Raw genomic sequence first — 23,283 nt, forward strand, 5'->3', positions numbered from 1 at the left:
TGTATCCAGAAAGGTCCATACAGGAGCTGCAACATGCGGTCGTGCCTTATCCTGCTGAAATATAGGGTTTCGCAGGGATCGAATGAAGGGTAGAGCCATGGGTCGTAACAAATCTGAAATGTAACGTCCACTGTTCAGAGTGCCGTCAATGCGAACAATAGGTTACCCAGACGTGTAAGCAATGACATCCCATACCATCATGCCTGGTGATCCGCCAATAAGTCGACGACGAATACAAGCTTCCAATGTGGGTTCACCGCGATGTCGCCAAACACGGATGCGACCATCCATCATGATGCTGTAAACAGAACCTGAATTCATCTGAAGAAATGACGTTTTGCCATTCGTGCACCCAGGTTCGTCGTTGAGTACACCATCTCAGGCGCTCCTGGCTGTGACGCAGCGTCAAGGGTAACCGTAGCCATGGTCTCCGAACTGATAGACCGTGCTGCTGCAAACGTCGTCGGACTGTTGATGCAGATGGTTGTTGTTTTGCAAACGTCCCCATCTTGTGACTCAGGGATCGAGACAAGGCTGCACGATCCGTTGCAGCCATGCGGATAAGATGCCTGTCATCTCGACTGCTAGTGATACGAGGCCGTTGGCATCCAGCACGTCGTTCCGTATTACCCTCCTGAACCTACCGATTCCATGTTCTGCTAACAGTCATTGGATCTCGACCAAGGCAAGCAGCAACGTCGCGATACGATCAACCGCAATCGCGATAGGCTACAATCCGACCTTTATCAAAGTCGCAAACCTGACCTCAGTGAGTAGGTGCACTTTAATTATAACCACCTGACAGTAGTGTAAAAGTTATCATTTTCGTGATGCTGCTACCATTGTCAGCAGTAGCTGTGAGAAGCTCATATTACGCGCGCGACGTACAGCAGAATGGAGCGACGGTGGGCCGGCCGGTGGGCGTCACCGGCCCCAAGATAAGATAGCCGGAGGGACGGACAGCGGCGGACGCCAGCCCCATACAGTGGCTGCCGCATCATCGCCATGGACGCCGCGTCGCCGCTGTTAGTGCTGACGCTGTTGTTCGTCACCTTCTCAGGTAATTGCTAAATACAAAGACCGTTGGAAAGGCTCTTAACGTTTACACAGGAACATGATAAGCAGTACGTTCTGGGCAACATACGCCTAGGAAGCTAGACGGCACTCCGTCATCAGGCAAGTGGCCCATCGGGACCATCCGACCGCCGTGTCATCCTCAGCTGAGGATGCGGATAGGAGGGGCGTGTGGTCAGCACACCGCTCTCCCGACTGTTACGGTAGTTTTCTTTGAGCGGAGCCGGTCGAGTAGCTCCACAATTGGCATCACGAGGCTGAGTGCACCCCGAAAAATGGCAACAGCACATGGCGGCCTGGATAGTCACCCATAGAAGTGCCGGCCACGCCCGACAGCGCTTAACCTCGGTGATCTGACGGGAACCGGTGTATCCACTGCGGAGAGGTACTTGCCGAAACAGACACACACACATTTATATATACATAGAGAGAGAGAGAGAGAGAGAGAGAGAGAGAGACTGAAGCGCCAAAGAAGCTGGTTTAGGCATTCATATTCAAATACATACAGATGTAAACAGCCAGAAACGGCACTGCGGTTGGCAACGCCTGTATGAGCCAACATGTGTCTGGCGCAGTTGTTAGATCCGTAATTGCTGCTACAATGGCAGGTTATCAAGATGTAAGTGAGTTTTAACGTGGTGTTGTAGTCTGCCGCACGAGCGATGGTACACAGCTTCTCCGAGGTAGCGATGAACTGGGGATTTACCCGTACGACCTTTTCACGAGTGTATCGTAAAAATCAGGAATCAGGTAAAATATCAAATGTGCGACATTGCTGCGGCCGGGGAAAGATACTGCAAGAACGGGACCAACGACGAATGAAAAGAGTCGTTCAACGTGACAAAGGTGCAACACTTCCGCAAATTACTGCAGATTTCAATGCAGCGACATCAACAAGTGTCAGCGTGCGAACAGTCATCGACATGGGCTTTCGGAGACAAAGGCTCTCTCATGTATCCTTGATGACTGCACGACACAAAGCTTTACGTCTTGCCCAGGCCCGTCAACACCGACATTGGTCTGTTGATGACTGGAAACATGTTGCCTGGTGGGACGAGTCTCGTTTTAAATAGTATCGAGTGGACGGACGTGTGCAGATATGGAGACAACCTCACGAATCCATGAACCCTGTTTGTCAGCAGGGAACTGTTCGAGCTGTTGGAGGCTCTGTAACGGTGTAAAGTGTATGTTGTTGGAGTGATACGGGACCCCTGATACGTCTAGATGCCACTCAGACTGGTGACACATACGTAAGCATCCTGCCTGATCACCTGCATACATTTATGTCCACTGTGCATTCCGACGGACGTGGACAGTTCCAGCAGGACAATGCGACACCCCACACGTACAGAATTTCTACAGAGTGGATCCAGGAATACTCTTATGAGTTTAAACACTCTCGCCGCCCACCAAACTCCCCAGATATGAACATTTTTGAGCATATCTGGGATGTCTTGCAACGTGCTGTTCAGAAGAGATCCCCATCCCCTCGTACTATTACAGATTTATGGACAGCCCTGCAGGAATCATGGCGGCAGTACCCTCCAGCACAACTTCAGACATAGTCGAGATCACGCCACTTTGTGTTGCGGCACTGCTGCGTGCTCGAGGGGGCCCTGCACGATATTAGGCAGGTCTAATAATTTCTTTGGGTCTTCATTGTATATGTTGTTGTTGTTGTGGTCTTCAGTCCTGAGACTGGTTTGATGCAGCTCTCCATGCCACTCTATCCTGTGCAAGCTTTTTCATCTCCCAGTACCTACTGCAACCTACATCCTTCTGAATCTGCTTAGTGTATTCATCTCTTGGTCTCCCTCTACGATTTTTACCCTCCACGCTGCCCTCCAATACTAAATTGGTGATCCCTTGATGCCTCAGAACATGTCCTACCAACCGATCCCTTCTTCTGGTCAAGTTGTGCCACAAACTTCTCTTCTCCCCAATCCTATTCAATACTTCCTCATTAGTTATGTGATCTACCCATCTAATCTTCAGCATTCTTCTGTAGCACCACATTTCGAAAGCTTCTATTCTCTTCTTGTCCAAACTATTTATCGTCCATGTTTCACTTCCATACATGGCTACACTCCATACGAATATTTTCAGAAATGACTTCCTGACACTTAAATCAATACTGGATGTTAACAAATTTCTCTTCTTCAGAAACGCTTTCCTTGCCATTGCCAGCCTACATTTTATATCCTCTCTACTTCGACCATCATCAGTTATTTTGCTCCCCAAATAGCAAAACTCCTTTACTACTTTAAGTGCCTCATTTCCTAATCTAATTCCCTCAGCATCACCCGACTTAATTAGACTACATTCCATTATCCTTGTTGTGCTTTTGTTGATGTTCATCTTATATCCTCCTTTCAAGACACTGTCCATTCCATTCAACTGCTCTTCCAAGTCCTTTGCTGTCTCTGACAGAATTACAATGTCATCGGCGAACCTCAAAGTTTTTATTTCTTCTCCATGAATTTTAATACCTACCCCGAATTTTTCTTTTGTTTCCTTTACTGCTTGCTCAAGATAGACATTGAACAACATCGGGGAGAGGCTACAACCCTGTCTTACTCCCTTCCCAACCACTGCTTCCCTTTCATGTCCCTCGACTCTTATAACTGCCATCTGGTTTCTGTACAAATTGTAAATAGCCTTTCGCTCCCTGTATTTTACCCCTGCCACCTTCAGAATTTGAAAGAGAGTATTCCAGTCAACATTGTCAAAAGCTTTCTCTAAGTCTACAAATGCTAGAAACGTAGGTTTGCCTTTCCTTAATCTTTCTTCTAAGATAAGTCGTAAGGTCAGTATTGCCTCACGTGTTCCAGTGTTTCTACGGAATCCAAACTGATCTTCCCCGAGGTTGGCTTCTACTAGTTTTTCCATTCGTCTGTAAAGAATTCGTGTTAGTATTTTGCAGCTGTGACTTATTAAGCTGATAGTTCGGTAATTTTCACATCTGTCAACACCTGCTTTCTTTGGGATTGGAATTATTATATTCTTCTTGAAGTCTGAGGGTATTTCGCCTGTTTCATACATCTTGCTCACCAGACGGTAGAGTTTTGTCAGGACTGGCTCTCCCACGCCCGTCAGTAGTTCCAATGGAATATTGTCTACTCCGGGGGCCTTGTTTCGACTGAGGTCTTTCAGTGCTCTGTCAAACTCTTCACGCAGTATCGTATCTCCCATTTCATCTTCATCTACATCCTCTTCCGTTTCCATAATATTGTCCTCAAGTACATCGCCCTTGTATAGACCCTCTATATACTCCTTCCACCTTTCTGCTTTCCCTTCTTTGCTTAGTACTGGGTTTCCATCTGAGCTCTTGATATTCATACCCGTCGTTCTCTTATCTCCAAAGGTCTCTTTAATTTTCCTGTAGGCGGTATCTATCTTACCCCTAGTGAGATAGGCCTCTACATCCTTACATTTGTCCTCTAGCCATCCCTGCTTAGCCATTTTGCACTTCCTGTCGATCTCATTTTTGAGACGTTTGTATTCCTTTTTGCCTGTTTCACTTACTGCATTTTTATATTTTCTCCTTTCATGAATTAAATTCAATATTTCTTGTGTTACCCAAGGATTTCTACTAGCCCTCGTCCTTTTGCCTACTTGATCCTCTGCTGCCTTCACTACTTCATCCCTCAAAGCTACCCATTCTTCTTCTACTGTATTTATTTCCCCCATTCCTGTCAATTGCTCCCTTATGCTCTCCCTGAATCTCTGTACAACCTCTGGTTCTTTCAGTTTATCCAGGTCCCATCTCCTTAAATTCCCACCTTTTTGCAGTTTCTTCAGTTTTAATCTACAGGTCATAACCAATAGATTGTGGTCAGAGTCCACATCTTCCCCTGGAAATGTCTTACAATTTAAAACCTGGTTCCTATTGTATATATACACATAAAATATTTCGAACGAGTAAAACTGTAGTTGATAAAGAAAGGGAACCGCACTACAAAGAACTGAAATCGCCTTTGAAAATGTGTTCTGCAGTAGATGTGATTTTCTGAACAAAGTTACTTGCTCCAGATCCCTCACTAAAACGTAAATCAGTCAGGTAAATAAAACTGTCATGTGAAAGAACTTAAAAGAATAAGTTGGATTATACGCCTGTGAGGCATAGCAGTGCGAGTTTAGTAACATCTGTCTGTAAGGCGGGGGAATATTTACTCTCACCTGGAACATCCGGTGTGGATCTGGAATGGAAGCAAGTTCTGTTGGATAAATCGGCAGGACAAGGCACGTGACCTTTCCTGCGCTACGACTAAATACCAAATAAGACTCACCTAGCAGCCTGGAACACCAGGCTGATTTTTAGGGCTTGTAGCGGATCAGACGTGAACTACACCCGCTTGTCAAATGGTTGTTCCGTACAAAATACGAGTATTAAGGAGAGTAACGTTTGGCAAAATAATGACGATCATTCGTCTTGTTAAACACTCTCTCGCCATAACAATAATAATTATTCTGATGTCTTCTCTGGAAGTAAGCCATGTTAATTAGCGCTTCTTGCTTGTCATCTAGAGGTAGCGGCGTAAAGGTAGATTTATTAGCGTTTAACGTGAGGAGGTTTCTACAGACCGAGAACTAAACATGATAGAACAGAGGTGTGGAGCCATGGGATATCTATATCACGATGACAAATCAGAAATACGAACCTTTCTCCCTCGAATCCAGTGCTCCAGCCACTTCGCCATCTCACTGAAATCGATGAGGTGTTCAGAGTGTAATTTAAAATATGGAACGAAACGCGATGTTTTCCGCCTCAGTATTTCTAGTGCAAGTATAGGTTCCAGACGGTGTGAAACTTACCGTTCCGTACGTAAATTACGATGTTCTCAAAAAACTGAAGCCTAGGACCATACTCTACATGTTCTGGTATTTTCACGCAGCGAGATGGGTCACTGGTGCGCCCATTGGGCTATCATTATACGAGGACTTAAAGAGAGGGTGAATAAATAACATTAACAATAGTAACACATGTACTGAAACGTGCCGTTTCCTTTCATGGCGGTTTCAGTTTAGATGTGTAATGCGTCCATGTCTACTGAGAGAATCAGAAAAGTCTCAGAGTTGCTTGACCTTGGACTGCTTCTCGTGGGGTGTTGTGCAAAGTTTAATTTACGAGACCCTTTTAGTGACACAGAAAGATCTACTGATACGAGTTCCGGGAGATTTATTAGAAATTGAGGAGACACCAAATGGATTGGAGAGTGTGTACCAGAACATGCTTCGTAGGTACGATGCCTGTAACAAAGTTGGTGGTCACCGCTTAGAGCAGCTGCTGTTATGCACGCGTACCAATCTGTATGTACAGTACGCTGGGTTGCTTTACGTTTTGGAATAATGAAAACACGTGATGTTAAAGTGTTAAAACAAGCAACTGTGCTTAATTTTGATTTTTGTTGGAGCCGCCGTCAAGGTAAATTTTTGAATGGGGCTGCCGTCATTTGACAGTAATAATTTTTTATTTATTGTTTGCAGATTTCGGCCTTAAAATTGCTTAAGACCGAAATCTGGGTCGTATGAGAATAAAATAAAAATTATTACAGCAAATGCTGGCAGCATTATTAAAAAAAATGTGCTTATGTGGTAAATTGATGTTTTTTCATCATGTTTTGTTTCATAATTTTATCTAATAACTGGATTGTGTTACGCCTAATTCAGTTCCTAAATCAAAGGTGGTGAGATGAACATCTGAGATCATACCGTCATAGAACGGAAACGTTACGCTCCCGGACTTGTGTTCCTATTCAAAATGTGATGTACTCACTCCACTCTACAAGTCCTAGCACACTACAAGTCCTAGAAGTTTGTAACGGGAATTTCCGAACTCCTTGAAGAACAGCTAGGTTCAAATCCAAGTCCGTATATCCTGATTAATGTGCTTTAGGTTTTGCGGAATAGATTAAGGCTTATGGTGGGGTGGTTTATTTTCCTTTGCAGTTTTGCTGATCAGATTCCTATGGCAGTAAAAGAATATTAAATTGCAGCTTACGTTGGTGGCGCAGCACAGATAATCCAAAAAGTTTAAGAAGTAAAGGAAATGGACCACACTTTAGTAAACTGTCTGAGGTGGATTAGATTAGTGCTCAACTAAGATACAACTGAATAACATATTACTACCGCAAATACATAGTTTGCATGTCTGTACAATAGTGAGCATGCCTGTGCTATGCCAATATCGGAAAAATGCTTGAACTTTCCTAAGATGTGGTTTTTGTCGTAAATAATGAGCTTTTAGACTGGTTTCGTAAGTCATACACCTTTCCCTGCCATGGACAAATGCCTCCATTTTTGATGCAATTACTATACCTATCGTTCTATATATTTTATTTTGCATGTTTCAGTCTTTGTACACAATGATTTCCGTCAACTGCTCCTTATAGCCAAAAATTAATAATTCCTTGGTTCCAATACATAATTGTTGCCAGTCTGTCGTCTCCTCTGTTATGAATTTTCCATAGAGTTATTTCTCGCCTATTAACTTTAGTACATCGTCCTTCCGTACATTTCCTGTCCACTTGCTCTGGCAGCTCTCGTTTCAGTTTCCTAAAGTGCTGTGCTCCTGACCTGCATCTTCTGAAACTTCATCTTACTTTCGATATCGTGGAACTTCGTGGTCTAGCGATGAATTGTGGGCCTGGAAATCGAGAGGCTGCGGGATCGAATCAGGGTGCCTTTAATCTAGCCTTCACCTGTCAACTAAGTGACAAGCGGCGAGAAACAGTACGTGGTTCGCATTCCACACAAAAATATGTGTCCTCCACTTCCTCGGTTGGATAACGCGGCTAGGTTGGGGACACAAAAGTCGCTGATGTGGCATCCACAAGAATCACTTTCACTCGCACACTGATCCAAACGCTAAGAGTAAATAAATAAAACATACTAAAGCGGGTTTTGATACAAAAGGACGTTTTCTGACTTAAGAAAACTTTCTCCTCCTGGTCGAGTATACTTCTGATACCTATTATTTTTTGACAGCTCTGTGTAAACGTACATCTGAGATGAGAAGGAACGTCAGATTTTCACATTCACCAACGAAGGTCTGACTCTACTTATTTCGCCTCTTTTGCCTCAGGACTTTCCGAATTGCTGTTCAACAGCTCTTACTGTTCTTCATCATCTTTGTCTTGGCTTCGTTAATCCTTAAGCTGTCATCACCACCTGTGTCAGCCATTCGACATGTAAAAGCATCCATCATCTTGCTCCTGCAATATTTTACAAGATCATCTACTTTCCTTCCGCTAGGTGCTTCTCTCTGTCTTTCCCTGTGGAAAGAACTATATCATCCCTTTCCCTGAATAAGTGTCTCTCTTACCTCCAGTACGTTTTAATTATAGCCAAAATCACGATTTCCCAACTAGTGGGTTCCCTGAACTATTTTCTTGATTTAAGTTTCTTCCAGCAATTTCCGAGATTGTGTATTTACAGTCTTCTTTAAAAATTCCCCACTGTATTCAAATGTGTCTACCCTGTAAGTCAGAACTAGAAATACGCACTAACTGTAAAAGTTTCATTTTAGATACACGGTTTTGCAACCATTTTTCAGAGTTCCAAAAGGGCACAGAGCTATTTGGGTTCTTCTACTTATTTTTTTTTGGAATCCAGCCTGTCATTCTTTTCAATTTCTGCTAATACGAAACTAATTATGTGATTGTACTATTTTCTTGACGATCTGCTGGTTATGTACTATTTAGATAATAGTACATATTATATAATTAAATTGAATCTTATACCCACTTTTTAACTTGCTCTATTTAGTTCCTCTACTCGTCGTTGAAGTTCAGCTGACCTAGAAACGAATCATAAAATGTCGTCATGAAAAGGATGGTGTTTCAGGGATTTCTCATTTAAATGTATTTACTGTTGCATTTTTGAGTTGAATGATATGAAAATCCTCCTCTAGGATTAGTGGGAATGGTTACCAGAAAACAGGATCTTCTTCCCTTACTCCTCTGTCAGTAACGAAATCTTAATTACACTGATGAAGTGTAATGCAAGCTGCAGTATCGACGTATATATAGTTCTGTATATGTTGAGTGAATGCCTTGTATTTAAAAGACTGTTTGCAATGATTTGATGGAAGTCGATTCATAATATTTCTCAAACTCTATAAATTTCAGGCGAAATGAGTAATTCAGTTAATATTCATTGCCCCAATGTATAATATCGTTCATATATAGATATTTTTTAATACATCTCCTCTGGCATTAAGTATTTCTCTTGAAATTATCTTCTGGCGATCTCATTTCTTCACAACGCAAATAGATACATGCGCATCACCTGTCATTACTTCCGGCATGTCGTAACAGTCATGATCAACTAAAAGTGTTTCTGATTCATATCTTAATTATACGAACATTTTAAAATAAAATTAAAAATGGTGGAATAATTACTCCCATTTGTTAATTAATCGGCTATCTGCTATCTGCGAAGAAATGTAGAGTATGCTCAACATACCTTTTATCTTCACACTTGTATAGTTTTCGGTTGATTCTCTTGACTGTATTTTGATTACATCTTCTCACATTGTCTCGAAGACGTTAAATAATAAACTGGGTTAATGTAACACATTGTAAGACATTGTAGAAACTACTTCTGTGAAATACTGAATTTTCTTTAACAATCGGCTTGTTCGATTTGAGATGCCTTTACATTTGCTTTCTTCATTCCTCATCCAGGATTTGCTGTTTGCATAAACGTAAGTACATTTGTTAAATAATTATCCTTTCTCCTACGGCTCTAACACTGCCATTGTTTTCTGTTTCTATATAATTCTGTCTAAATCTCTTATCAACATGTGTGATTTCACTGCATCCGTTTCAATAAAGATCACGAAAGTAGAGAGGTGTGAAATTCAACAATACTGCTTTGAAATTTGTAATTTCACTTGCACCCTCACGTATGAAGATCAATCTCCTACGGCGAAATAGTGATCCCATATTTAAACGTAGAGAGTCGTTGACAATATTTCCATGTCCTCTGACTTTAAAATATGTGAATTACAGGTAAAAACCCGATGTGTGGTCTTTGTAGGACTATTAAACACACCTGTGTTGAATTTAGCGTAATTTTCATTGAATGTTTCGTTTGCATGCAGTAACTTTCACAGTCAATATTCTACATCTACATCTACATCTATACTCCGCAAGCCACCTGACGGTGTGTGGCGGAGGGTACTTTGAGTACTTCTATCGGTTGTCCCCTCTATTCCAATCTCGTATTGTTCGTAGCAAGAAAGATTGTCGGTATGCCTCTGTGTGGGCTCTAATCTCTCTGATTTTATCCTCATGGTCTCTTCGCGAGATATATGTAGGAGGGAGCAATATACTGCTTGACTCCTCGGTGAAGGTATGTTCTCGCAATTTCAAAAAAAGCCCGTACCGAGCTACTGAGCGTCTCTCATGCAAAGTCTTCCACTGGAGTTTATCTATCACCTACGTAACGCTTTCGCGATTACTAAATGATCCTGTAACGAAGCGTGCTGCTCTCCGTTGGATCTTCTCTATCTCTTCTGTCAACACTATCTGGTACGGATCCCACACTGGGGAACAATATTCAAGCAGTGGGCGAGCAAGTGTACTGTAACCTACTTCCTTTGTTTTCGGATTGCATTTCCTTTGGATTCTTCCAATGAATCTCAGTCTGGCATCTGCTTTACCGACGATCAACTTTATATGATCATTCCATCTTAAATCACTCCTAATGCCTACTCCCAGATAATTTGTGGAATTAACTGCTGCCAGTTGCTGACCTCCTATACTGTAGCTAAATGATAAAGGATCTTTCTTTCTACGTATGAGCAGCACATTACACTTGTCTACATTGAGATTCAATAGCCATTTCCTGCACCATGCGTCAATTCGTTGCAGATCCTTCTGCATTTCAGTACGGTTTTCCATTGTTACAACCTCTCGATATACCACAGCATCATCCGCAAAAAGCCTCAGTGAACTTCCGATGTTATCCACAAGCTCATTTATGTATATTGTGAATAGCAACGGTCCTACGACACTCCCATGCGGCACACCTGACATCACTCTTGCTTCGGAAAACTTCTCTACATTGCGAACGACACGAAACACAATGTTCCTAGCACAAAGCACATGTTTTCTCAAACTGTCCAAAACATCGAAACATTACGTTCTGCAAGTGATATTCCCGGTAGGAGTAAGAATGTTTTTTGTGCGTCAGTGATTCGTACAAGCTGTTGTACCAAGACGTACACTTTCCTTCTGCAAGACGATAAACACGTTGGAGCCCCATGTCGCCGTTCGGTAATTTTTGTATCTAGGAAAGTTGTAACACGAGGAAAGCATAACGAAATACAGGAAACCTCCAGAAGGTCGACATTTGGTGCTGGGATTGGACTGGCAGTTTCCCTCTACATACAAAAATGTAACGTATTGCTCAACTGTACCTATTACCTTTCTATTAAAACCTAGACGACAACTCGCTAGAAACAGTGAAAACTGTAATAATTCGAAGAGTATTCTTCACGAACGACCTGAAGTGGAACAGCCATATATAAACAACCTGTAGCAAAAGTAGATCGCAGGATGCTATTACTTCGAAGTATCGTGAAGGAGAAGTAGTTCACCAACGCGGAAAATGTATTACAAGATTCAACTGCGAGTGATTCTTAAGGAACGTTCGTCAGATTGGAACTCTTGCCACGTAAGATTAATAGAAGACAGAGTTGACTCACAAAGGTATATTCTCTCACTTTTTCTTAATAACCGCGAAACATTTCATGGAGATGCTCTTCAGATTCAGTTGACAGAAGGTAGAAAAGAGAGGCTGTGGATCGCCTGGAGGTGTACTGTCAAACTTCCGACAGTATGCATCTCAAAAATGCTGTGTCAGTCCTTCTAGCAATCACTTCTTTTTCGATTTCTTCACACTTTTCCTGCAACCATTTCGTCTTAGCCTCTCTGCACTTTCCATTTATTTAATTCCTCAACGACTTATGTTTCTGAATTCCTGAATTTCCCTGAAAATTATTGCATTTGTTCTGTTACACATGGTTTCCTCGCAGCGTAGCTACTTTCTACCTGTGTTTCTCTTTCCAACTTCTGTGATTGCGCTTTTTACGTATGTCAATACCTCATCAACTGTACTGTCTACTGAGCTATTCCTTATTACTGTATCTATTGCCTAAGAAACGTTTAAGTGTATCTCGTCTTGCCTAAGTACTTCCATACCCCATTTCTTTGCATTTTGATCCTTCCAGACTAATCTGTTAGACTTCAGTCTACTCTTCATCTCTATCACATTGTGATCTGAGTCTATATCTGCTCCTGGGTACCTCTTACAGTCCAGTATCTGATTTCGGAAGATCTGTCTTTTCGATGTATACCTCCTCTTCTTGAGATTCTAGAACAGAGTCTTCGCTGTTAATAGCTTGAATGTATTACAGAACTCAATTAGTCTTTCTCGTCTCTCATTTCTCGTCCCAAGTCCATATTCTCTTTTAACCTTTTCTTCTGCTCCTTCGCCTATAACTGCATTTCAGTGCCCCATGAGTAATAGATTTTCGTCTCCCTTTACGTACTATATTATTCTTTCAATGTCCTCATATACTTTCTCTATCATCTTCAGCTTGGAACGTCTGCATGTATACCTGAACTATCGTTGTCGGTGTCGCTGGAGGCAGCATCCAGTTAATTTATTATTCCACCGCCAGTTGCCTGACCTAGGTGACTTCCGTTCATAGTTCCTGCATTATTTTGCCGCTCATCACACTTGTATCCATCTGTTGGGTGTTTCGGCCTCACAAACGTTTGTTTGAGTGCTGAATATTATGTAAATTAGTGTGTCTGTGATTGTTGTTGTGTGCTCGTCATTATTCTCATCATTACACCTATATTGTTCGAGTAAATCAATTGTAGGAACTGCGGACAAAAATTTATCCACATCATGATCAGGGACAGTTACCAATTAGTCTCTGTTGATAACAGGGAGTTTCACTTTAAATTTTTCAACACAGTAGCCATTGCCATTTTCTGATCCCAATATTGTTTTCAAAGTAAGAACATAAAATGCCTTGCTTACTATCAATGTAGTAGGATTATGTACATCTTTACATAGTGTTTCTTCGTGGCTTTGTGATCAGTACATGGCAGAAACGTTCTCTTTTAAGTCGTCGCCTCAGTGGCGCACAGTAGAGAATTGCCCTGCACGTATCCTTCCACGAACTTAATTTTCAGTACATCAGTCCACCTGCTTGAAATGACACCATTTGAAAGTATAATGAACACCAAGGGGTGGATTGCACATCAACCTGCTGTAGAGGTCATGAACTGCCATTGTCAGAGCATGTCTTCTTCGTGATGTAAGTAACTAAACATTGCCTCACCCCAACAGCAAGTTGGGGTTGGTTGACAATACTTTGTTCATTAGTGTCGTCTGTATTGCTACACCTGTATTCTATGTTTACTTGTGCTTGATTTGTTTTTCTTTGTCATGAATTACTCAATTATTTTTTCTTTGTCCTATTTATAATAATCCCTTGTCTCATCATTTCCTTTCAATATCCTGTGGAGGATGATCTTCATTTTTAACTCTTCACTTGTATAATTCAAATAACTGCAACACTACTATTACTTTAGAAACAGTTGCAATGTTTTTCACTTTTGGCCAGTTACGACACGCCTTTATATTTTTGTCCAGTTTATTGCAATTCAATATCTTTTGAATGTATTGATGGTAGTATTTTTATTTTATTGGTCTCCTTTAAATGTAAACTGAATAGTTATGTACAATGTCACACCTGATTTGAGACTTTCAACATGACAGCAAAAGGTTCTTCGTTTTTCCACTACAGTGCTTCTTTACTTTTCTCTGTGTAGTTTTGCGCATTTACAAAACGTCTGAATTTGTGCTAATATTTGCATTGTACTTATCCCATATAGGCTGTATAGTTATGTACAGTGTCACCCCTTTGTTTATACATAGAATATGACAGCAAAAGATATCTCGTTTTCCCACTATGAACATGATTCGGAAAACAAAAAATTCTAATGAATTAATGACAGTTTTTTATGTTACCGTAGTATTTCCATTTCCATTTGTTCATAAAATTCTTACGAGTAGGTGCTTGCAATTAAATATATGTTTTCTTGTATAGTAATACTAAATATACGCCATTTTCATACCCTTTCTTGTAATGGCAAACATCTGATAATGACCATCTTACTGCTCCCAACCAATGAACTATAACTAATTTCACTGGCATCATTTCAGTCTTAGAAATGAGAGAGGCACAAGAACGTACAGAGATTAATTGGAATCTTTGTGCTGATTTATCACAGAAGCTACTAATTAATTCTGTGATTTTTTAATGTTTAGATATCGATACGATTTCGTATCATAACGGTATTATTAGACTAAGGGTACCGAGAGCTACAGTTCAGTGCTTCATTAATTTGGCTTGTATTAACCACTGCAGTAAGTCGCCTGCTCTAAAATCTTATGGGAGAAAAATATTAACCGACGTAAAATTCGTAACTTGGATCCTAATTAAGGATGGCAGTATCAAATGTTCAGCCACTCAGGACCCACAACCTAAAGAAAAAAAAAGAATAACAACTGAAACTTTTATTGTAGCTTCACGCTCTAATTTAAAAAAAATTGACACTAATTATATGTACTGGAAATATAATGAACATACGTTAACAACAATCTATTCTGTAAAATAAACCACCGATAACTAATTTAAAGACATCATATACTCTCCTAGTGAAACTAAAAGTACTGACCCTAGCTGAACTTTTTGTTTTCTGGTTGAATGATGTAGTTCGCAACAATTTCCGCTATTGTGTCAACTGTTCAGCCCAGAGATGCACTCATAAGCTAAGTTCTCAACTTTTTTTTTGTCATCAGTCTACTGACTGGTTTGATGCGGCCCGCCACGAATTCCTTTCCTGTGCTACCCTCTTCATCTCAGAGTAGCACTTGCAACCTACATCATCAATTATTTGCTTGACGTATTCCAATCTCTGTCTTCCTCTACCGTTTTTGCCCTCTACAGCTCCCTCTAGTACCATGGAAGTCATTCCCTCATGTCTTAGCAGATGTCCTCAACTATTTGTTTTATTGATTCCTGTCGCTCTCTCCTTCCAAAAATTTCTTACCCTCTGCAGCTCCATCAAGGACCGTGGAAGTTATTTCCTGATGTCTCAAAACATGTCCCATTATCACATAGCTTCTGCTCATCAGTGATTTCAGTTTAATTCTTTCTCCGCCGATCCTGTGGAGAACGTCCTCTTTCCTTATCATACTACTCATCCCAATTTTCTGTGTCCTTCTGAATTAACGTATTTAAAATGCTTCGATCCTCTTCTTTTCTGGTGTCCACTCAATCCACGATTCACTACCATAGAGTAATGTGCTCCAAACATGCATTCTCATACATTTCTTCCTCAAATTACAGCCGATGTTTGGTACTAGCAAACATGGCAAACTTGGCACGAATTACCTCTTGCCTGTGTCAGTCTGCTTTTTATGCCCTCCTTTCTTCGTTCATGTTGTGTAATTTAGCTCCAAAGGCAGCATTATTCCTTAACTCCTCTACTTCTTGGTCACTACTGTGACAGTAATTTCATAGCATATCTCATTTCTGATACTCCTCATTAATTTTGTCTTTCTTTTCTTTATCCTCAGTCCACATTCTGCATTTATTAGACTGTTAATCCAACAAGTTCTGGAAACCTTCTTCACTTTCACTGATGATAACAATGACGTCGACAGATCTCATTGTTGATATCTTTTCGCCCTGAATTTGCGTCCATGATTCACTATAATAGAGAAATGTGCTCCAAACATACATTCTCACACTGTTTTCCTCAAATTAAGGCCAATATTTAATACTAGTAGACTTGTATTGGCCAGGAATTGCCTCTGGTTTGTTTCCACTTCTTCGATGTGTAGGTAGAACTGTAACAGAGAATGACTGAATCTCTACCCTAACCCTATTTTTAATCCATGGACATCGTTGCTTGTCTTTCATTCTCATTGTTCCCTCTTCGGGTTTATACAGGTTGTATACTGCTCGCCTTTCCCTATAGCTTAACACTGTATGATAATTTTTAACACCTTGCAACATTTTGCACTCCTGAACGCTCTTTCTACGTCAAGAAGTGCTATTAACATGTTTTACATTTTCCTAAACTTGCTCACGTTATCGAATGAAATGGCAGAAATCCCTCTGTGTTGGCATTTCCTTTTATAAAGCCAAACAATTTATTGTCGAACAGATCTTGAATTTTGTTTTCCATTTTTCTGTGTGTTAATCTTATCGTCAACATGCCCACAATACCTGTTAAACTTATTGTGTGGCAGCTCTCACACTTATCGATCTTCGATACCTTCGGGACTGTGTGGGTGATAATTTTATAACAGCCTCTTTACTAGATTTTACGGCGGAAGTTTCACTTTACTTTTACTGGCTCTCCTGTTCCCCTAATTTTGACGTCAATGTTTTTTTTTTTTTTAAATTTAATTGAAAGCTGTGTTAAGTTTTCTATACACTGAATGAGTCTTGCTAAAGACTGTTTCGTTTTTCAATTTCTTCACACATGTCCTGCAGTCCTTTCGCCTCGGGTTCCCTAAATATTCTGATTACTTCCTTCCTGAACTATATGACTCTGTGTAATCGACTCCATATAGAATTAAAAGGGCAAGCAAAATAGGTTGCCACATTTCCAATGCCTTGGCCTGCCGAAACAAAACATGCCAGTCCAGAATAAATATAATACAAAGATTATTACAATGTCATAACACCTTTCCTAATTCTTGAGAAACCAACGGCTTGATGTGGATTTAGTACTGCTGGATCTTAGACCTTCATTCGCCGCCTCTAACGCATCCACAACAATCTTCTGTTTACTTCATTCTCTGGAATACGAAGCCGGTTGGTGGCTTGGATCTTGTTCACCATTTGCAAACGTGCTACAGATTTTTATTGGTCGATTACGTTATAAAAAAAGTTTTTGCGCTTGTCGCCCTTCTCGAATCACAGTCTGAGATTAAATATCTAGTCTTCAAAAGTTAAATTAATATTTTAGGGTAACAAAAACTAAATGTTTAACTAGACTCTTAGAGAGTGACAAGATGTTTCCCGCGGAACTTTCGATTAATGGTAGGGCTGGGTGTTTTTCTTCCGGAAAAATTTTTTATTTCGATTAAATACAAGAATGCAGTCGTACTGCAATTATCTTAAGTCTCATATCTTGTCAATCCTCCTCCTGAAAATACCTCTACTACATAACGCTCGTCACAACCTCTTTACTTGATGTTTTCTTGGCCCCTCTTCCTCTTGTATTAATTTTAATCCGTTCCATCATTCTCTTAGTCTCATTTCCTTAGTCCATTTGTCCTCATCCAAACAGCATACATGCAGATACCATATCATTCGTTTAGCTTCCATTGTATCCACTGCAGGATGCCAATGTTTATTGTCTTGCGTATGTCTTCATTTTTAATTTTATTCCGTAGTTTCAACGTACAACACCACCTCCAAAATGCCTCCTCCATTGCCAGTAAGTTCATTTTAATTCTTTACGTTACTACGTATGTTTCTCTGTATAATACTATGCTTTCTATAATAGTTTATATGTCACAACTTCGTTTCTGATGTAATGTGTGTGTGTGTGTTCCATAAAACTCCACTTAATGATTTGGTTGCTAGTATGCCTTCGCCAATGTGGTTCTTATATTCGATTTTATTGAATCCATCACTGTTAATAATAAAATATTAAGAAGATTTCACAGACCTCACTGGTTCGTTATACAACGTCAGGCCTTGGCCCACTCTTTCAATAAACAAATACTGCACTTCCTATAAGTTAATGCTTGAAATACATTTAAGATAATCTGTGTGCAGCTTTTTAACCATGTAGTTCCAGTCATCCTCATTCTCTGGAAGGATGAGTTAGTCGTCAGAAATTGTGAAGTGAATAGGTTGTCATCAGTAACAGACGCACATATTTCCAGAACATTTCAATAACAACATGTTCGAAATTATAAATTTGCCCACATAAAGCTTTTACTTATTTTGTTAATGGCGTACTTGCACATATGGTAACTTTACTAGGTATTTTTGTTTGTTCTTGCAAAAGTCTCATTATCTGGAAAACGTGAAAGCTTACATCAAAATTTATGCCAGGTATCCATAATCACAAAATGTGCCGAATTTGTAGTTATTGTTGTGGATACAAAGGGGGATCACTTGCTTCCAAAACATTAGGTGTTAATGTAACACAGTTTGTACCTACAGATACGTAGGCTTTACTATGCCAGATGATGAGGCAATAGTCGAAACTACTTTCAGAAAAATGAAGTTCTTAACAGTTTCTTGGATAGTTATATAAAATTTTCTGTTTATCAAAGCTGTGGTTCATGACTGAAATAATATTTAGTCCGTTGGAAGCATAGAGATACATTTGGGCTGGGTGGAGACGTATCTGCTCTGCGCAATTCGACTTCTTTAGTTGGAAGCTAGTGTGTAAAATTTCGTTACACACTTTCAACGAGCGAAATGACAGATAGCAAAAAGCGCTACAGATGGTGGCACTAAATCAGCGACAGTCAATGAGATTTGTAATGTTATCACTGTCATTAACACGTTTTGCCTGAGGAGATCTCTTAACAGTATCATAAATAGATTTAGGATGAGCAGATCTGTTTGAGATCTGCACCTCACAAATTTTATGACCAGCGGAATATTATACGGACGATACTTGCAGTAGATTTCTTTGCCACAATTAATGATATTGTTCTTTACTACAGATAAAACTATTAACTGGCCAGTTTCAAGCAATAACTTCTAGAGTGACGTTCACCGGACTCTTCACGTCCCAAAGGAACTCGCATCTGAAAGTTCAACATTAAGTCAAGTTAAAGCCCCTCTGACCTACAAGAACAGTGAAAATACCGGTAAGTAGTATAAATATCAAATTCTCGGCATCGGATTATTAATGGCAACTTTGTACGCTTGTTACAGTACCTGTGGTCTGTTCCGTTACAACAACACTACATAGTAAATCAGAATCATCATCACGAACATATCCTCGTTGCATGCTGAGATTCTTTAACATAGCTTCTCGAACAAACTACAACTGTTTACGAGCATTCATTGTATTGCCAAAATTTGGTCCCAACAAACTTTAGTTTGATCACTAACTACATGGAGCTCATTAAGACACACATGCGACATAAACTCTAATCCAATGAGAGATGTGGGGTCAATAGATACGCTCGAATGCTAGGCAGCAACAGTGTTTAAATCACCGTCCAGCTATCCATATGTAAACTTTTCTTCTTTTCCCTACATCTTGTAAGTTAATTTCCGAGAGCGTTGATTGGAAAATGACATTTTGATCTCTTTCCCCAACCATGTTCAGTAACAACCTTTGCCACGTTTTTGATCAATTAATCTGTGGCAGGACGTCAAACATTAGTTTTCCCTCTTTGTTTTCCGTCAGTTTCAAAAGATCCATTGACCATTATTATCCTACCCCATACATAGAGCTACAGGTGAGTTTTTTCCTATTTACATTGCTCTGAATGTAAACAGATGTAATTTGTTTCTGCTGTTCAAGATAGCATTTATCAAATAATTAGGTGCTATTTCTGTGTTCTTTATTTTTGTAACACCTTCCTCACGTTATGACCTACAGAAATCGTTATACTACATCAGCTGCTTATGTATGTGTTAGTCTTATTGATGTCACCTGTTGGGATGTTTTACACAGCAGTGTATGATACTCCTTCCTCGACAGGTGAACGGCGTGCGGTGGAAGCGGTTTCGGCTTCCGCGTCCCAGATAGCGGCAGTGCGGTCTGCCTTATTCAAGAACTACGATCGCGCACTGCCGCCCCCTGGTGACCAGCTGAAAGTGAAACTCTACATTAACCTCCTCAACGTGGATCTGGTAAGGTTCCTGCAAATGGATCGTATCGCTTTCCTAAGGAATATATGTGCAGTGATCACTATATCCTGGATTTCTCAGATTTTGTTCTTCCTTCATAAACGCGAAGGCGCACTGAAAGTAACTTCTCCGAAATTTTAATATGAAAGCGCTTAAAGTCTTTTTAAAATAAAACTTACGTTATTAACATTCTACATCTTTATTCTTCATGTCTAGGTATCTGCAGCTCTCTGCGGCTAGACAGTTCCAAATTGTAACCTGTAACATACCGGTGCGCAATGTAACTATGTCGCTGCTTGAGAAATGGCGTGCTTTAACCGAGTTTCAAATTTGAAGCGTTCCTCCAGACTTGGAGCACTCTCTTGTTCAGCGTGACAAATACCAGTTCACACTCGAGCCCTGAAACATTTGGAACAATCTGAAGTCTTGGGTTCAGTGTCATTAATTATCCACCATACAGTCTAGGATTGCCCCATCCGATTGTCATCTGTATCCAAAACTTAAAGAGCGCCTTCGAGAACTTGAGTTCGATAGTGGTGAAGCGATGCAAGCACAGGTTGGGTTGTGCCTTTCTCAACAGAATCGCACATTCTTTAATGACGGTATCAACAAACTGGTGTCTCAGTGGGATAAGTGTGTTCTTCACCAGGATGATTATATCGAGATATAAATGTGTACTCATGAATAATACATGCAGGGAAAGCTAATGATGTTCGTTAAATTTAAAAAGGGTTAAGAGTTTTCACATAAAAAGTTAGGAGTTATTCCCTTTCAGCGTGCCGCCGTACGTAGTATGTCTCAATGGAATTAAATTCGTGACGACGACATTAACTATCTCTCACCTGAAGAGATGGGATAATCCTTGTGTGCGAAAGCCTACAGAATTTTGATTAAGCGTGGAAAGAACAGAAGGTTCGCTGTGGGAAGCTGCAAATGTGGATCAGTGTAAGTAAGACGGAGACCACGTTGTTATCAAGCCAACAGGTGGCACTAAGCAGATTAAAACCAGTGTACAAATACGATTTCCATAGCCGTCGAACTTAACTTTGATGAAACTGATAAAAAGACAAGAAGGGGTACTCATATTTTAAGGCTGAGGAATACCCTGATATACCAAGGCTTATAAGAAGGACAGACATATAAATCGCCTCCTTTTGGCATATCAAGGTTTTTCGGTGGGGTGGTTCACAAAACAACCCAGGTGGACTTCGCAGGAGATTTTTCAGGATGTTAGTAGTGTGCAGTAAAACAAGAGGTGGTAAAAGCAGCTTGTTAGGGCCATGAATGGTCTTAGTACCCTTGATTGCTGAAGAAGAGGATAAACATGATAATCAGTCCAAACTGATGAATACTGTTAAGAAACGGTGTACGCACTAGGAGACAGTACGTTAAGTAAAATATTGAAGTTATGCGTTGAAAGTGACTGATCTCTTCAATATACTGACTTTCTTAAGAGGGAAAACATACTGAATCCTTTTGGAATTCCTACTTGAAAGGCATAAGAGATTCAGGTAAAGTTGCAGATAGATTGGAATATGTGAAATAGATTATAGAGAATATTGTGTGGCGGAAGAATGGTACAGAGTTGCTGTGACGGAAGGCTCTACCCTCGCACTAGAGCAAGGGTCGTTACCTTACGTACAGCTTTGATAGTGGTGCCAGGGCTAAAATATAGTCACCAAAGGATAGTGTGAGGGATCACACTGTCGCAGTGGCGACTTGGATTACACCACATACGTGTCTGGTCCCATACCGCTTCCATGACCTACGTTTTTAGAAATTATGTCCTGTCAAAACAGGGTCCGCACGAGTGACCATAAACACTGCATGCCGCAGCTATAAGTGCTGTCACTGTCTGAAGTCACTTCCGAGATTTAAGCCGCGACAGTTATTGACCCACTGTGGGTGCTCGAATAGTGGCTACTAGATGCTGCCTCCGCGGCCTGCGAGAATGTGGGCTGCGCATATGCCTGACGCTGTGGGGAAAAGAATGGCAGACTTCCAGCTGGGGATCATTTGCTGGCTGTCTAGTACCAACTTCAGATGGGGTGTCTGTGTGTTCATGGATATCGGACCTGGACGTGACCCACTGCCTACATGCTGCAATATGTGATCAAAAGTATCCTAACACCTTCAAAAACACACATTTTTCATATTAGGTGCATTGTGCTGCCACCTACTGCCCGGTACTCCCTATCAGCGACCTCAGTAGCCAGTAGACGTCGTGAGAGAGCAGAATGGGGCGCTCCACAGAACTCACGGACTTGGAATTTGGTCAGGTGATTTGGTGTCACTTGTGTCATGCGTCTGTACGCGAGATTTCCACACTCCTCAACATTCCTAGGTCCACTGTTTTCCGGTGTGATAGTGAAGTGGAAACACGAAGACACACATACAGAACAAAAGCGTACTGGCCGACTTCGTCTGTTGACTGACAGAGACCGCCGACAGTCGAAGAGGGTCGTAATGTATAATTGGCAGACATCTATCCAGACTATCACACAGGAATTCCAAACTGCATCAGGATCCACTGCAAGTGCTATGAAAGTTAGGCAGGAGATGAGAAAACTTGGATTTCATGGTCGGGCGGCTGCTCATAAGCCACACATCGCGCCGGTAAATGCCAAACGACGCCTCGCTTGGTGTAAGGAACGTGAAGATTGGGCAATTTGTCAGTGGAAAAACCTTGTGTGGAGTGACGAATCGTGGTAGACAATGTGGCAATCCGATGGGACGGTGTGGGTACGGCGGATGCCCGGTGAACGTCTTGTTTAGCGTGTGTAGTGTCAACAGTAAAATTCGGAGGCGGTGGAGTTATGGTGTGGTCGTGTTTTCTATTGGGGGGCTTGCACCCGTTGTCGTTTTGCATGACACCATCACAGCACAGGCTGTTGTTTTAACCGCTTTCTGGCTTCCCACTGTTGAAGAGCCATTCGGGAACGACGGTTGCATCTTTCAACACGATCGAGCACCTGTTCATAATCCACGGACTGTGGCGGAGTGGTTACACGACAATAAAATCTCTGTAATGGACTGGCCTGTACAGAGTCCTGTGCTGAATCCTATAATGGGATGTTTTGGAAAGCCGACTTAGTGCCAGGCCTCACCGACCTATATCGATACCTCTCCTCACTGCAGCATTCCGTGAGGAATCGCCTGCCATTCCCCAAGAAGCCTTCGAACACCTGACTGAATGTATGCCTGCGAGAGTGGAAGATGTCATCAAGGCTAAGGGTGGACTACACCATACAGATTTCCAGCATTACTTATGG

The 23,283-nt window shown here is 41.1% G+C and overlaps 1 protein-coding gene across 2 annotated transcripts in view; it reads left to right on the forward strand.

Moving 5' to 3' along the window:
• Positions 1-977: 977 nt before the first annotated feature.
• LOC124795339 (neuronal acetylcholine receptor subunit non-alpha-3-like) overlaps positions 978-23,283 on the forward strand; it is a 166,480-nt gene continuing 144,174 nt past the window's right edge. Inside the window, exons 1-3 of one of the 2 annotated variants that reach the window (XM_047259327.1) lie at positions 978-1,060; positions 18,871-19,017; positions 19,863-20,014. Coding sequence is in view for 1 of the 2 variants with exons in the window: in XM_047259326.1 (XP_047115282.1) it covers positions 1,006-1,060; positions 19,863-20,014 (207 nt within the window). In the remaining variant the exon portion in view is untranslated. The remainder of the gene's footprint in view (positions 1,061-18,870; positions 19,018-19,862; positions 20,015-23,283) is intronic. The other variant, XM_047259326.1, reaches the window with a different exon arrangement.

This window comes from Schistocerca piceifrons, chromosome 4 (genome assembly GCF_021461385.2).
Source record: "Schistocerca piceifrons isolate TAMUIC-IGC-003096 chromosome 4, iqSchPice1.1, whole genome shotgun sequence".
NCBI classification, from domain to species: Eukaryota; Metazoa; Arthropoda; class Insecta; order Orthoptera; family Acrididae; genus Schistocerca; species Schistocerca piceifrons.